Source organism: Nomascus leucogenys, chromosome X (assembly GCF_006542625.1).
Source record: "Nomascus leucogenys isolate Asia chromosome X, Asia_NLE_v1, whole genome shotgun sequence".
NCBI classification, from domain to species: domain Eukaryota; kingdom Metazoa; phylum Chordata; class Mammalia; order Primates; family Hylobatidae; genus Nomascus; species Nomascus leucogenys.
Window position 1 is genome coordinate 16,660,706 of NC_044406.1, and position 13,305 is coordinate 16,674,010.

General features: G+C 39.1%; 1 protein-coding gene across 3 annotated transcripts in view; it reads right to left on the minus strand.

Moving 5' to 3' along the window:
* Positions 1–358: 358 nt before the first annotated feature.
* The window catches only part of SCML2 (Scm polycomb group protein like 2), a 116,874-nt gene continuing 103,927 nt past the window's right edge, over positions 359–13,305 (minus strand). The window contains exons 12-16 of one of the 3 annotated variants that reach the window (XM_030807412.1): positions 8,789–8,902; positions 7,598–7,849; positions 3,484–3,635; positions 2,052–2,421; positions 359–996 (exon numbers count right to left, since the gene is read on the minus strand). In XM_030807412.1, the coding sequence (XP_030663272.1) occupies positions 2,293–2,421; positions 3,484–3,635; positions 7,598–7,849; positions 8,789–8,902 (647 nt within the window). In that variant the 3' untranslated portion in view covers positions 359–996; positions 2,052–2,292. Of the gene's footprint in view, positions 2,422–3,483; positions 3,636–7,597; positions 7,850–8,788; positions 8,903–13,305 lie in introns of all 3 variants that reach the window. The other 2 variants (XM_030807414.1, XM_030807413.1) reach the window with 2 other exon arrangements.

The following is a 13,305-nucleotide window of genomic DNA, read 5'->3' on the forward strand; positions in this document are numbered from 1 at the left end:
GGAGTTGCCAGCCAGGCGTACAGGCTCAGATGGGATGAGATATCTCGGGGCATGGGCATTTTCTAGCACTCTCGCATCACTGATGATATCATAAATAACAAAGGCTCTGAGTACAGATACAGCTCATCGACTGAACTTCTTACAGCCCCCCTGGGGTCTCATTGAAGACCCCTGTAAGAAATCAACCCTTGGCTGTTAGGCATCTGTTTAGCAGCAGAATCTGGGCAGGTTTTAAAACTCAAGTATTTGGACATGGAAAGCCACAAGCTTACTAGAGTGGCTCTGTTTCAGTTCCAACAAATACACATTTTAATGTAATGCAGTTAATGATAAATAAAATCACATCTGAGGCTTTGAATGAATTGTGATTAACTTTATTAATATTTTAAAATATGAAAACTGTAAAACATAGTATTTATGTAAACACCTGAGGACTGTTCAAGTGGGTACAGCATCTTCATACAAACAACTTGAAAGAAGACCAAGTTTAAGTAAGAATCTTATGACATATAAGGAATAACATAAATGAAGCTATTCTTTAAATAGTTGCATTCATGTCTAAAGTACATTTGGTTTTCTAAAAAGAAAATGTACATTCTTGCCCCTGGTGAATATTTTATTGGCATTTACAACAAATGGCTAATACTTTTATAACTGATTCTCATAGCTTATAAACATTACATCAAAGTTACACAAAGTAGTAACAATAAACATATAGCACCATTTCCTCTTCAAAGTTCTAACTTATAAAATAAAGCCCCAAACATGGCTGGGCATGGTGGCTCACGCCTGTAATCCCAGCATTTTGCAAGGCCGAGATGGGTGGATCACCTGAGGTCGGGAGTTTGAGACCAGCCTGACCAACATGGAGAAACCCCATCTCTACAAAATTAGCTGGGCATGGTGGTGCATGCCTGTAATCGCTGAGGCAGGAGAATTGCTTGAACCAGGGAGGCGAGGTTGCAGTGAGCCAAGATCGAGCTATCGCACTCCAGCCTGGGCAACAAGAGTGAAACTCCATCTCAAAAAAATAAAAATAAAATAAAGCCCCAAACAATAAGTCAGAACTAATATATCTTTCAAAGTGTAGCAGAATAAATGGCTCAGAACTAAGCAAATTAATTAGAAACATTGCATAGGACAGAGAACTTCCCTGTATGGAAACCAATCTACAGATTGTTTCATATCCCCTGAAGAGTAAGCTGAGAGGTACTGGTGATAGCAAACGATGGACGTATATTTTTTACGAAATCAAAACATCTAACTATATACACAGTTTATCATTACCTCTGTGGCAGTGCAAAGTGCCAGATTAAATTCAAGAAAAAAAAGATTTACTTGTGTGTAAACCTACAGGTATAAAACAATATATAAATATGGTAAAGTACCATATGAGGAATAAACACATACAATATATATCTTCAAAAATTTGGGACACAGGTATCTTCATATAGAGATGTAAGAAAAGAATGCCTGGTTAAATGTCCAAGCTTAGTGAAAATATGGAAAGTTTTAAAATAATAGGTATTTCACTGAAAAAATTTAATCCGACTCCATCCAAACAACCCTCGTAGTATAAATATCTCCTGCATAAAATGACAATTCTATAATTTAAAAATTTTTATCAAAAACTGGTAAGAACACTTTATGAAAGCTTATAAGCTTGCTTTTTTCCTTTAAATATGATCAAATACAACATACAGAGAAATAATAAAAGGAAAATAATTTATATGGCTATTCCCTTTCTAGATATACTGATAGAACATGAACGGAACACCACAGAGAATCACACAAAATATTTGAGAAAAGATGATATCTACAGGTGCACCTTTAAATTCTCTGGTGAGGAAAAATTCTCATGGATTTAATTATAGAAGTTGTCAATCCCTGATATTTTCCCCTTTGGGATTTAGCTGTTTTGGTTCTAGATATAAAGGTTAACCAAAATCAAAGGTTTTTCTGTGTTAACTACATTAAGTATATTTGTAAACTGTACAATGAAAATTTAAAAAGACATAAAGAACTGCCAATTTGAATATGCCAATACTAACATGTTAAATGCTTTTTAGAGAAGTAGACTCGGGGAGTGGTGGCTGTGCCTCCCGAAGCTGGTTGGTGACTCCAGGAAAAAAAAAAAAGTTGACTGAACTGTTAATACAGTTCTGCAATTCTGATAAAATATTTTTATAGGAACTGTCTACAAAACAAAAACTGCTAAGAGAAATACTTTTAAATTAAAATGTTAACAGTACACCTGAGAATTATGTCCAGTCTAAACTTACACATTTTTTTTCAATTGTATTTTCCTTCTTTAAGTTTTTCAATGTAGTAACACAGCTTTAATGCTGGTCCCAGCTTCAGCCCCATATACTTCATCATCACATCACTCTTGAGTAGGAACAGAGCCTTCCCATCAATTTCCTACAGAGAGAAGGAAATCATAATCATTAATAATGCTTTCATATCAAGTTATTTATACATAAGAACACGTAAAATAGAGCAGCTGTATACTCCGGATATATATTCTCTGAATATGCTTTATTTCCTGAAAACTATTAAAAATATAATTTATACAGTGAAGCATCATTTGATAATTTATGAATTCAGTTCAAATTTTAAGAAAAAGAAAATTTAACCTTGTATCTTCAAAAAATGTCCCAAGTATCAAACAATCTGACTTTAAATACTGTGTGTTAAATAAAATACCAAATATATCTATGACAAAAGGTCAAAAATTATGAATGGTAGAAATGAATTTCAGATGATCAATAACTTTCTGAGAAGGGCCAGGAATATGTCAATATCAACGCAAACTGTAAATGTGCTATACAGTGTTGTCATTTTGTTGAAGGCTAATCAGTTAGTTGTCTGAAGCTGGTTAGATGCTAAAACTACTGATTTTCTTGCAATAGTGAAAAGGGTACCTCAGCTAATAGATCACTCATTTGATTTGTTAGAAAACACTGAAAATATTACTTAATAGTCACAAGGCATCCTCCTAAAATTCTTTATTACCTTAACCAATTTATGTCATGGAAGCATATTATTTGGTATTTGTGAGTTCCTGTTTAAAAGGATGTACTTAATCTTATAAAGTTGCTGGATTCACTGGAGGAAGGCCACCCTGTAATAGCTTGTGGTCAACCCCTCCTACTCATGGTCCTGGCACTGAGCTGGGAGCAGGTCGGGGAGGATCCTTGTATCTGTCATTACAAAGGGGAGGTACACCTGAGAGTTGCAATGCTGAATCATCGTATCTTGAGAAGTTGAAGCAGTTTGTATTTTAGGCACCTGGATACTCAAAGAACAGACCATTAATCTACCATTTAAGGAACTAACCTTGGGAAAAATAACCTCTCTCACATATGGAAAAATCAGTTGATAGGGTTCCCCCACCATCCACACCAGCATCCAAATGAAGGGCCTGCACAGAGGTCATTCAAAGGCATTACGGCAGGAAAACCGGATCAAAAGATACATTACATGTTGCCTGAAGAGGTCGGCGAGGGGGCCTGATATCTGAGGATCTGTATGTTTCATAAACTGTATCACTTCATCCACAGACCAGGTTGAAGGGTCCTTAGAGAAGCCTTGTTTCAGGACACTGGGATCAGGTACAGCTATATAACTTGGAGCTTCAATGGGGGGGAAAAAAGACAAATCATACTTGACCTGATCATTATCCTGAAAGAAGAGATGTTAGGTAGGGAATAATGGTCTCATTCCTGGAACCTTTTGTTAAGTTCCCCAACAAGGTCTCAAGACTCCAACTGTGAAAGCTTATACAAAAATGATGTGAGGACGGCTACATAAGAGCATCCCATCTGACCTCCCCCAAACAACAAAAGCAGGTTCAGACGTTACCTTAAAGCTTCAAAGATCACAAAACAGACTAAGCAATCCAAGCCTCTTTGGCCACAGACAAATATAGCAAAAGATCTGTTACTCGGGTAAAATTAGGTTAATCTAATCTAACCTATGACTGCTCTCTTACTTTAAGTCTTTCAAGGAATTTCAATCTCTCTCTATCTGTCTAGACTAGGTATATTTTACTAGCTAAATCCGATGGAAATTCCCCAAATTTACAGTTAGTTTTTGTTTTGTGTTGTTGTTGTTGTTGTTTTGGTTTTTTTGAGACAGGGTCTCACCCTGTTACCCAGGCTGGAGTGCAGTGGCACAATGATGGCTCACTGCAGCGTTGACCTCCCGGGCTCAAGTGATCCTCCCAAGTAGCTGGGACTACAGACACATGCCACCACTCCCAGCTAATCTTTATATTTTTTGTAGAGACAGGATTTATCCGTGTTGCCCAGGCTGGTCTCAAACTCCTGGACTCAAGCAATCTGCCCACTTCAGGCCCCCAGAGTGCTGGAATTACAGGCCTGAGCCACCACACCTGGCTAAATTTAGTTTTCTAATTGCTTAAATGCGTTCACTTTAATCAAAGAATTTCAATAATCCCATTATTTTTGATAAACAAATTAGTCCTTTTGCCAAATCTCTCCGATGTATCCAATAAGAATATTTTTAGCATCACTTTACTCTTTAGATTCCTGTCTCTCACGGCTTAAATGCTTATCTGAATTTTGAAGAAGACAAGATTATTTTCTGCTAAGCTAGGTCAGAAATAACTTTAACATTTAATTTAATTCCTTTATCATATTTAATTGCATAGTAATAGATATTTTGGTTGAAGGTTTATACATTAAAAAAATACATAACTGAGACATGAAACAATTTAAGTGCTCATACCTCAAATGGTCTTAGCTGTTGTGCTCTTTACTAAGTTGTGATGAAATCTGTGTCCTGACAAGTATTCATCTACTCAACCAGAGCCCTTAACTCCCTAAAGTTAGTGTGGATAACTGAAGTGAATTTTGTACTTAGCTAGGAAGATTTGTTTCTCTAACCAAGGACCGTCAACACAAATTTGATGTTTTTTTGTGTGTGAATTAGCCAAAGGAGTACCCTTTCTTTCCTATCCTCTGGGCTGTGGCCATTTTAGAAGCATTTTAAGTATATTTACCTAGGGGAAGGATAAAGAAAAACAGAAGATAAAAGAACTTACAGTGGTTAATTTTTTGTGTGTAGCTCTGAATTTTATTTCTTTCCAACATCACAACGATGATGGGAAATAAAAACTCTATACCAGAATATATTCTTCCCTCCACTCAGAGAAAAAAATGTTGGTCATATCTACAGAGAAATTCTGCTAGGCTGTATCAACCCAAGTAAAAATGATGATGGTGTAGACCATGCTGTGCCTAAGGCATTCTGACAATTTAGACAGAAACACCATCTCCTTTAACTTAACAAAGACACAACATAACATGAAAAAAATCATTGGCAAAGCTAATCATATCTCTAATTTAACGTACATTTTTGTGGAATTTCTGGTTTCTGTCATCATAATCTGGTACATTTATATTTTGAATAACATGTAACTAGTTTTACAGTTTACTGCAGATAAACTATATGTAAAAAGATATGATTTGGGGTATAAAATTTTATAGTAAAAATAAAACCATAAGATTTTCTATTTTAGTGTATTATGAAAATATAATTTAATTGGGCCTACATCTTCAAAACAGAGAAGTTTGCAAGCATTACATTACTGTAATTCAAATAATTACATGAAACAAACTAATCATGTGAAAAATAATCAAAGTCCAGTCATGCTTTTCTCCTGAACGGCTCTGTCTTATATACACTGGCATATCAATAAATATTTCTAGAATAAATATAATGAAAGTATGAAAGTGATCTGATTCCCCCCGACATCATTGGATTTCTTTCCTATAATAAAGATCAGCAATATTTTTCATTCAAATAATGGGACAAGGCAGGACAGGAAATTGTGTCAGCATCACTGGCTGTCAGGAGTGGAATCAGCTCTAGGTAACAGTTCAAATGCCTTAAAAATAATAGTAATGACACCTCTAGACAGTTTCTAATGGAAATGCATATCTATTCTTGGGAGGTGCAAGCAGTACAGAAGTTAAGAGTACAACCCTGGAGTCAGAGTGTTTGAGCTCAAGGACTGGCCCAGCCACTCTCTAGCTGAGGAACCTTAGCCAAATGACTTCAAATTTCCTACCTGAAAATGCTTACCAGCACCTACATTTCAAGGAATTGTTGTAACAATATAATGTAGGAGGCCATATGAAATATTATATGCCTGGCATACATCAGATAGTGATGAAGATGATGATTATTTCTATTACCAGTAAGTAAATTACTAGAAAGCAATGTTATTACTATTAGTCTCTACATTGCTAAGAAGACCAGAAGCTAGCCGTCTGAAGCCCCAATACCGGCTACCTTAGTGTTTGACATACATTTCGAAGTAAGATATTCACCATTGGAAGTAACCTTATACTGAGAAAGCCTATCGCCAAAAGGTCATACTTTGTGAAAATACTTTAAAATGCAAGGTATACTAGCCATTATGGAATAAGCATCTATTGTTAGACTCTGCAAGCTATGTCACTCTAAAAGCAGGGACAATCTCCAGAGAGGATGGGGCTGACAACATTAAATGTGTCATGGTGTGTGCACAGTGTGGTTGCCCATAGATAACACCCATGATCAAAGGCAAGGGTTCCCACTTCCTTCACTCCTCAACCTTGCCTGCATGCCTACCTGGAGAAAAAGGACAAAACACTTATTCCCACCCTCACTCTCCTGCACCCTTAATCCTTCAAAGGTACAGGGTATTAGCCCTCTTTGCACATGGAAGGCTGTTTTGGCCCCTTTCTTTCTTTCTTCTTTCTTTTTGAGATGGAGTTTCACTCTTGTTGCCTAGGCTGGAATGCAATGGCGCGATCTCGGCTCACTGCAACCTCTGCCTCCTGGGTTCAAGCGATTCTCCTGCCTTGGGCTCCTGAGTAGCTGGGATTACAGGCATGCATCACCATGTCCAGCTAATTTTGTATTTTTAGTAGAGACAGGGTTTCTCCATGTTGGTCAGGCTGGTCTCGAACTCCCGACCTCAGGTGATCTGCCTGCCTCGGCCTCCCAAAGTGCTGGGATTACAGGTGTGAGCCACCCTGCGCCTGGCCTGTTTTGGCTCTTTCTAAATGGCAACAGGATGTTGCCCTATTTATACATGTCATGTCTTCCTGGTGGGTCTGAGGAAGGATGTGGAGAGTGAGGAAACGATGTGGCTGTGGTAACAAGATGCCAGCCCGAATCCAGGAGTCAACACAGGCTGAGGCCAGGAAGGCCTCAAAAGAGACTCAGAAAAGTGTACAACAGAAAGGAGAGGGACTGTCTTTCCAGGCCTCAGAGTCATGAGAGGTTTGTGAGTCCAGACGGTACCCAAGGAAATGATAAATTACAACTGCTCAAGCACTACTAATCTGAGAAGTCTCTATCAGAGACATGGTTGGTGATCCAGATCCCTAGGGACAGTTCTGTGCTGTCAAGAGGATTGGAGGATCCATAATGGTCTGACCTGACAGTGATGTGAAAGGGAGGACTCAGCCTCCCAAATTTGAGCACTTTCTCCAATGTGATACTCTCAGGGGATGCTGTTAGGTGTGAAAATCTCAAGGCAAAAGACAAACACATTGAGAGTCACTATTTTTGAACATACCTTCACTTTTCTTCTGCATTTGGAATATAACTTCATGGAGACTGCTCTTGGGGGGTATGTCCCCAACTAGTGGTGAACTTGTGGTGCCTGGCACACTTTGAGAAAAATCCTGGGAGACTGAAGTATGAATATACATAGGATTTCTACAGGCAGGATTCAAATAATTTCCTGAATTTAGTGATGAGCTCTTAGAATCTTCTGAAAGATTTTCCTCTTTGGGAATGGCACTTCCCCCAGCAAACAATGGTTCTTCTACAGGGAAAAAGACAAAGGAGGCTATCTTCAATAGACTTACAATTCAAATACTACCAAAAGGTAAAAAATCTCATCCCTAGCAACAGTTCACTTAACTTGTGCTATACTGAACCACAATGCTCTAACACAAAGTTCATGGCTATCCCCTCCTTGGTATGGATGCATGCACTGATTGATTGAGACAAAGTTTTGCTCTTGTTGCCCAGGCTGGAGTGCAGTGGCGCAATCTTGGTTCACTGCAACCTCCACCTCCTGGGTTCAAGCGATTCTCCTACCTCAGCCACCCGAGTAGCTGGGAGTACAGGGACCTGCCACCACGCCCGGCTAATCTTTTGGGGTTTTTTTAGCAGAGACAGGGTTTCATTATGTTGGCCAGGCTGGTCTCGAACTCCTGACCTCAGATGATCCACCCGACTTGGCCTTCCTTGGCATTTATATTAATGGACATTGTCCTACAGTCCAAAGTGATTCCATATCACCTATATTTTTCGTAGTAACTTACTATCATTTGCCAGTCTTGCCACCAAGACTATAAACACCTCACTAATGCATTTGTTTTTAGAAATGCAGTTCTTCATTACTATTTGTTATAATATGATCATACAGTTAGTTTCTAACATTTGTTTACTACTTGAGCAGTTAACACATTCTCTGGAGAAAGGCAGTAGGTTTTTCTATTCTTTCTGCCAGTTTTTAGCAATACAAAAGTGAAGGAAAAAGGTTATTACAATTTTTTTTAATCTATGGAGAAATGACAGCCGTGCACTTCTGAAGGGAATGAAGGGTTCAACAAAGCTGTCCAAGTAGTAGCCTAACTGCCAAACTTATTTGGGCAAATTTACCTCCCTACCTCCAATACTACCACCCCAAGAGTATACACAAGTGGTAGCAGAGAAACATTTCTTCCCAATCCTGGGAGGTGTAAATGCTATTTACCTTCAGACGCATACTCCTTTGTTTTGGGGAGCTTAGGAGAGAGAGGAACAACATATGGTACAGTTTGCTGAGGAGATCGTTTGGTGCTTTGCCTTTCTGTTACATTTCCTTTTGCTGTTTTCAAAGAAAAAACAGTTATCTGTTATAACGAACTAATAAACTCAAGCATTTTCATATCATCAGCATGAAACACTTCTGTTTCTACATCATTTGCCTACAATACCTTCATTGAGAATTTCTCAATTATTTGATGTTCATGAATAACATGTGTCTACTTCATCCTGTTTTATATTTTCACTGAAATAATATTCAAGAGTTAAAAGCATTTCCAGAAGGAGTATATCTAGGCTTCTTTATTCTGGGGTTATCAGACCTCTCTAAATATCTCACAAGGCAGTGAGGCAACCCATTAAAATGTGTCTAAAATGGCCTGGGAAAATTGTTCCCATGAGCCGGAGGAGTTAAAACTTTAGAGAAATTAAATGATATAATATAATGAACATCCATTTTGTTAAGTAACAATCCTGGCCTAGAGCTACCCTTAAAACAAGTCTACTGCTTACTTATCATTCAACCAAATGCACTTCTACCTAAAGGACCACTCTGTAAAACATGATCCTGAAAGTAAAGACAGCTTTAATTATCAGTTATACCCTAAGTATCAACAAATATCCTGATTTAACTTCCAACTAAAAGGACAAATAAGGTATAAGAGAAATCTAAAAAGTCTGATAGTAGACCTCAAAAGAGAAGAAAGATTGCAATGAGTATCAAAGTCAAACTTCATCAGGTTCAAAATTTCGGCTGAGGGCCAGGCATGCTTCTCAAAATCTTATGATGAGCAACCTTTAGCTCAATCTAGTTACTCAGTGAATCCCAATGAGTCCAGTAGAGCTCTTACCACTTTAGTTTTATTTTTAATAATGGACTATAAAACCAACAGGCAAAACATATCTCATATTTCTACAATTAAGACTATTAAATTCTAAGGAAAGAAATAATTGGCTTTTCATACCCATTTAATAATATGGAAAATTCAAGTTCTAAAATATAGTTTTCTATAAATGTTTATCTACCTCGGAATCTCGGCAAGATTAGAAAAAGTATCATTTATTTGTAATGTACTCATGCTTTATGAAAAGTTTATCAAGCTGGGTATGGTGTACTATCTGGAGCTGAAACAAATATAAAATTGACTCGACTTCTGCTTCTGGGTATTGTAGTAAGCTAAGGGAGGAAAGTGTTCCTACAGAGATAACTAGGAAAAGCCAGGTAATTTACAAAGTATTTTTTAAATCATCAGAGAAACACTTCCAGGATGACTGATGAAAGACCTCCAAAAATCTACTCCTTCATAAAAACAATGAAAACACTGACAAAAACTATAAAAACTATCTTTTTCAAAACTCTGGAAACTAAAGACTTGCCACAATCCAAAGTGTTTAAGAAAAATGGATGGATCTCAGAAAAAAACAGCAAATTCTGTGGCATTTTAACTTGCCCTAATATAATCCCCCTCACCCCATTTTCACAGTAGCCTTGAAAACCAACACTTCACAACAACAGCAGGTGTGAAAAACAGCCACGCAATAATCGCTGGAGGGGGCACAATGGGTTTGGAGCTCTCCAAAAGCCCCATGCCCAGAGAACTATCACTATTAGACCAGTCTAGAAGCTCACTGAAAAGCTCCTTTTCAGGGTTTGTCTTTTTTTGACCTAAATTAGAGCTTGTTCTGTGTGAACAACCCCATCTCCAGGGCATCTGACGGGGGAAAATGGTGGCAACTGTTTAACTTTGCAGCTGCCTGAGACAATATTACCAGTCAGGGCTAACAACAGGCTGGCCAAAAAGCTTAAAAGGAAAAATTTGGTATAAGATGTCCCCTAGGAGACTTTGAAAAACACAGACATATTCCTGGGAATCTAGATGGTTCACATGCATGCGCACAGATGTATACATGCATGCTCAGGAAAGACATGAGAACACCCTATCAGGAAAGACAGGAGAACACCCTAATCTTTCATCTCTGGCTGACCTTGAGGCTCTGCACAAGGTCGACTTACAAGCTGCCTCTTGGAGCACTGAAGTTATGTCGCAACACACACAGAAAATCCCTTGTCCAAGGCTGGGAGATATACTGGTTCCAGGCATTTAAGGAAATTTCTACCCAATCATTAGCTAACCACATTAAGCTAACCAAGCAGACTTCAGTGGCCACTCTTAACAAAGAAATACAGACTTTACAGAATTGGTCGAGGAAAAGTCACTAAACAGCACCAGCAACAACAACAAACCCTAGGGAGAAGGCAATCTGATTTCCAGAGTTGCCATTATATGATTTTTAAATGTCCAGTTTTCAACAACAAAAAAAATAAGACATGCAAAGAAACAATATGGTCCACACAAAGGAAAAAAAAAATCAGTCAACAGAAACTGTCCCTAAGGAAGCCCAGACATTGGACTTACTAGACAAATACTTTATTTTGGGACACAGTCTCACTCTGTTGCCCATGCTGCAGTACAATGGCATGATCTCAACTCACTGCAACCTCTGCCTCCCAGGTTCAAATGATTCTTGTGCCCCAGCCTCCCAAGTAGCTGGGATTATAGGCACATGCCACCACACCTGGCTAATTTTTTTTTTTTTTTTTTGAGACGGAGGCTCGCTCTGTCACCCAGGCTGGAGTGCAGTGGCGCGATCTCGGCTCACTGCAAGCTCCGCCTCCCGGGTTCGCACCATTCTGCTGCCTCAGCCTCCCGAGTAGCTGGGACTACAGGCGCCCGCCACCATGCCTGGCAATTTTTTTTGTATTTTTAGTAGTGACGGGGTTTCACTGTGTTAGCCAGGATGGTCTCGATCTCCTGACCTCATGATCCACCCGCCTCGGCCTCCCAAAGTGCTGGGATTACAGGTGTGAGCCACTGTACCCGACCTAGACAAATACTTTAAATCAACTATTATAAATATATTCAAGGAACTAAAAAATGAAAATCTTGTCTAAAGAACTAAAAAAAAGGCCAGTGTATTAGTCCGTTCTCACGCTGCTAATAAAGACATACTGGGGACTGGGTAATTTATAAAGAAAAAGAGGTTTAATAGACTCACAGATCCACATGGCTGGGGAGGACTCGCAATCATGGCAGAAGGCAAAGGAGGAGCAAAGGCACGTCTTACATGGCAGCAAGCAGAAGTGCAGAGCGAAGGGGGGAAGCCCCTTCTAAAACCATCAGATCTCATGAGAACTCACTCACTATCACAAGAACAGCATGAGGGTAACTGCCCCCATGATTCAATTACCTCCTACTGGGTCCCTCCCATGACATGTGGGGATTATGGGAACTATAATTCAAGATGAGATCTGGGTGGGGACACAGCCAAACCATGCTCCCTCATCTCTACTAAAAATACAAAAATTAGCCAAGTGTGGGGGGCACACACCTGTAGTCCTGGCACCCTGGAGGCTGAGGTGGGAGGATTACTTGAAACTGGTGGCAGAGGTTGCGGTGAGCCAAAATCACACCACTGCACTCCAGCCTGGGTAACAGAGCAAGACTCTGTCGCAGGAAAAAAAAAAAAAAAAAAAAAGGAAGTGAAAAGACAACCCCAAAGAATGGGATAAAATACATGCAAAGCATATACCTCATATAGGACTTGTATCCAAAATATACAAAGAATTCTTATGACTCAACAATAAAAAGACAATGAAACCAATTAAAAATGGACAAAGGATTCGAACAGACACTTCTGTGAAGATATACAAGTGGCCAAAAAGCACAAGAAAAGATGCTCATCATCAACTACTGGAAAAATGCAAATCACACCATAATGAGATACCATTTCACACCTGCTAGAATGGGTATAATGAAAAAGATGGACAATAACAAGTGTTTAAAAGGAGAAATTGAAACCTTTATTCACAGCTGATGGAAATGTAAAATGGTATAACCTCTTTGGAAAAGCCTGTCAGGTCCTCATCAAGTTAAACAGAGTTAACCATATGACCCAACAATTCCACTCCTAGGTTTGTACCTGAGAGAACATGTATCCACACAAAAACTTATATACAAATGTTCATTGCAGCAGCATCCCTAATAGCCAAAAAGTGGAAACAGTCCAGAAGTACATCAACTGATAAATGGATAAACATAATATAGCCATACAATAGAATATTATTCAGCCATAAAAAGGAATGAAGCACTGATACATGCTACCACATGGGTGAACCTTGAAAACATAGGGTGGGCAAAGTGGCTCACACCTGTAATCCCAGCATTTTGGGAGGCCAAGATGGGCAGATCACTTGAGGTCGGGAATTCGAGACCATCCTGGATGACATGGTGAAACCACGTCTCTGCTAAAAATACAAAAATTAGCTGGGTGTGGTGGTGTGCACCTGTAGGTCCCAGCTACTCAGGAGGCTGAGGCAGGACAATCGCTTGAACCCAGAAGGCAGAGGTTGCAGCGAGCCAAGATCACACCACTGCACTCCAGCCTAGGCAACAGAGCGAGACTCCG